This window comes from Piliocolobus tephrosceles, chromosome 20 (assembly GCF_002776525.5).
Source record: "Piliocolobus tephrosceles isolate RC106 chromosome 20, ASM277652v3, whole genome shotgun sequence".
NCBI classification, from domain to species: Eukaryota; Metazoa; Chordata; class Mammalia; order Primates; family Cercopithecidae; genus Piliocolobus; species Piliocolobus tephrosceles.
Genome location: NC_045453.1, coordinates 4,001,477 through 4,004,783, shown reverse-complemented (window position 1 = coordinate 4,004,783; position 3,307 = coordinate 4,001,477). Strand labels below are relative to the sequence as shown.

The 3,307-nt window shown below is 36.3% G+C and overlaps 1 protein-coding gene across 1 annotated transcript; it reads left to right on the top strand.

The window, feature by feature from the left end:
* Positions 1 to 620: 620 nt before the first annotated feature.
* DEFB126 (defensin beta 126) lies at positions 621 to 3,088 on the top strand. Its single transcript, XM_023220187.2, has 2 exons — positions 621 to 938; positions 2,752 to 3,088. Exons 1-2 carry the CDS (start codon positions 881 to 883, stop codon positions 3,027 to 3,029), a joined length of 336 nt encoding a protein of 111 aa, XP_023075955.2. The 5' UTR covers positions 621 to 880; the 3' UTR covers positions 3,030 to 3,088.
* Positions 3,089 to 3,307: the final 219 nt, after the last annotated feature.

Genomic DNA, 3,307 nt, shown 5'->3' with positions numbered 1-3,307 from the left:
AAACTCATTCCCATCCAGAGAAAACAGCTTTTATTAGAATGACATGTGATTTGCATTTTTAGTTCATGCATTTACTTATATTCACATACATATAACTTTTTCACATAAATTGGAATCATTACTATGCATGTTGTTCTAAAATGTTGCTTTTTTACTCAGAAAATGTTTAATAAGATAAAATCTGCTGCACTCTTTTTAACAGAAGGACAGAATTAAATCATATGGATGCACTTCATTTTATGCTGCTCTACAGAGTGACAAGATTCTTTGTGCGTATATCTTTGAGCAGTTATTTCTTTCTTTATAAAAGCCTTTTTAAATTCCAGATCATCAACAAAGCATTAATTTGATCAGTTAAAAAACAATTGCTTCTATCCTTCTCTGAAAAGAATAATATACAGAAAAGAATTACATATATATATATATATATGAATAATATGTCATAAGTGATCAGAAAGACATTGTATTTTAGGTGGAGAGACAGAGAGGTGACCAGACTGCTACATGCAGTAAGATGAACCCTGATAGAACTAACACTGGAGGCTGTGAAAAAACAGCTAGGAGTACCCAGCCTTGGTAGAACAGCATGATTTCTTCCTGTAATTCTTTCTCTCCAAATTGCCATACACTTCAGCAGAGTTTGCAACTTCTCTTCTAAGTCTTTATCCTTCCCCCAAGGCATGCCTAGCACAGGACTCTTGAACAGTGATGCCTCAATTAGAGTTGCTGGCCAATAGATTGAAGCTGTCTTGGCACAATATCCTACATCCTCCCAATCTACTGGCTGAGCCCAACCCCACCTAAGAAGGACAATAAAGATCTGTGTTCAGAGTCATACTGAATAGAGACTTCTGGACTCTATAGAACCCACTGCCTCCTGATGAAGTCCCTACTGTTCACCCTTGCAGTTTTTATGCTCCTGGCCCAATTGGTCTCAGGTAAACAGAATCCTGGGGAAGAAGAAACACTGGCCTAGAACAGGGTCCTGCACATGGACTCCCTATTTCTAAGTGGTCTGTGGAAATGGGGTCTGGCTTCTCACTGGGAGCAGGGCTGAGATTTGTCCTACTTCTTCAGATCACCGCTGTTCTAAGAAACTTGAAGGCTCTCAGGGTAGAGCAGGATCTATGATCGGAGCTGGGGAGTAGGGTAAGGCAAATCCCATAAAGTTACCTCCAAAGGTAGAAATGATCTTGAAATCCCAAACTTCTATCCTGTCACTTAGGGTCAGTTCAGTCAAGCTCTGCCTCATTTCAACCTTTTTTTTTTTGTTTTTTGTGGTCAATATTCCCTCCTGAGGTAACAATTACATAATATTACTTCCCCCAGTGTTCTTGGTCTTACAGAGAAGGTCTCTGACTTTTTGTTCGTTTGTTTGTTCTTGAATGTTGTTAACAGAACAGGGAAGGCTGTTTCTATATATGTATAGGACTGTAAAATGGAAAAGGAAAAAAAAACTCTGTGTGGAAACTATTGCAAATCTGTATCAGATTTCAGCTCTGTTTGTGTAAGCATTTATCTTTAATTTATTCTGTAGCTTATATTTACAAAACCAAGACAAGAACACTGAAAGTTATTTAGAAATAAATTGGCCACATTTCATCACTGCTTGCATTTTTTTTCCCTTGGAACCAACTGGTATATGAGTTTATAACCTGCTTTATTTTTTTACCTAAGATTCTATCAGGAAAATTTTCACAGGTTTTGAATATTCCTTGAAAATACAATTTGCAGTAGATGCTTATAATTCTGTCATATTTTTGTACCAATATTAACTTGGAGAGTCCTTAATTGTGTGCCATTTGGGTTATTTTTTCTAATGTGTGAGTATTGTAAATAACATTATACAACCTTATTAATATATCATTGTGAGATTCTCTGTTTGTATAGGTAAATTTTAGAAGTTCCATTGCTTGGTCCAAGGATATTATTTCTTCTAAGTTAACTGGCACATATTACCAATGGTTACTATTGGAGTATTTGTATTTTTAACATTTGTTACAAATATTTCTTGCAAATATTTTCAAATATATTGGTTGTTTCTAAAATGCATTATTTATTTGAGACACCTAATTTTCATTTTCATGATGTCAAATCTATTGGTGTTTTCTTTGCATTCTTCCATTAACTTAGAAAGTCCTTCTCCATCTCGAGAACAGTTTTTCATGTATGATTTTGTTTTTTACACTGGACTCAATCCCACGTTTTACATAAGACACAATGAAATAAACTAACATTCTTTAGTATACTTTCCTAATGGGTGGAGGGTTATATAATAACTTCATAGCCCGTCTCTAGAGATTGTAGTTTATATTCCCTAGAATTTGCAGAAATGTTCAAATTGATAGTGGATAAGAGGAACTTATAATACTCTCATGGTTGTCTCAAAAAAAATGTTGTAGACCTATTGCATCCTTGAAATTCTATGAGTTTAAATTGCCTGATTTCTCCCTCTGTCTCTGGAACATTAGTGACATACATCAACATACATCACATACTTGTATGTCTTCCTTTTTCTACACTGTGTGTGTGTGTGTGTATATTCTAACATATACATATCTAAAGAATTCTATGTGTGTTTATATTTATAAAATTTCACTTAAACCTCAAAGTAGGTATTTATGTTTAGGAAAAACATGCTAAGGCAACTGGAAAGGCACTTGAATAAACAGTGCTCAAAAACTATTGTTATTTTTTATCCTCCTGTGATAAATACTTAGGCTTAATAATCTATATAATTCCTTTATTCAGGTAATTTGTATGTGAAAAGGTGTCTAAACGACATTGGAATTTGTAAGAAGACGTGCAAACCTGAAGAGGTGCGTTCAGAAAAGGCTTCGGTAATGTGCGGCAAACATAGGGCATGCTGTGTTCCAGCTGACAAACGTTCTGCTTATCCTTCTTTCTGTGCCCGCCCAAAGACTACGAGAACTTCAACGGTAACAGCAACAGCAACAACAACAACAACAACAACTTTGATGTCTTTGATGACTACGATGGCCGCTAGCCCTGTTTCTCCCACTACTTGAACATTCCAGCCTCTGTCTCCTGCTCTAGGATCCCTAGCTCATTAAAGCAAAGAGGCTTATTCTGGTGTCCGTTTTCTCTCTACAGTCCCCTTCCCACTTTCCCTCCATTCAACAGTATCTGGAAGGGCACCACAATTTCATTGCACTAGCATTTCTATGGTAGAAATGCAAATAAAATAGGGGCCAGGAACAAGTGAGGGTTAGTCCAAAACACACACTCAGGAATGATGGATAGTAGCAATGTCATCCTTGAAGACAGTTCTAGGCCCACAGCTTGC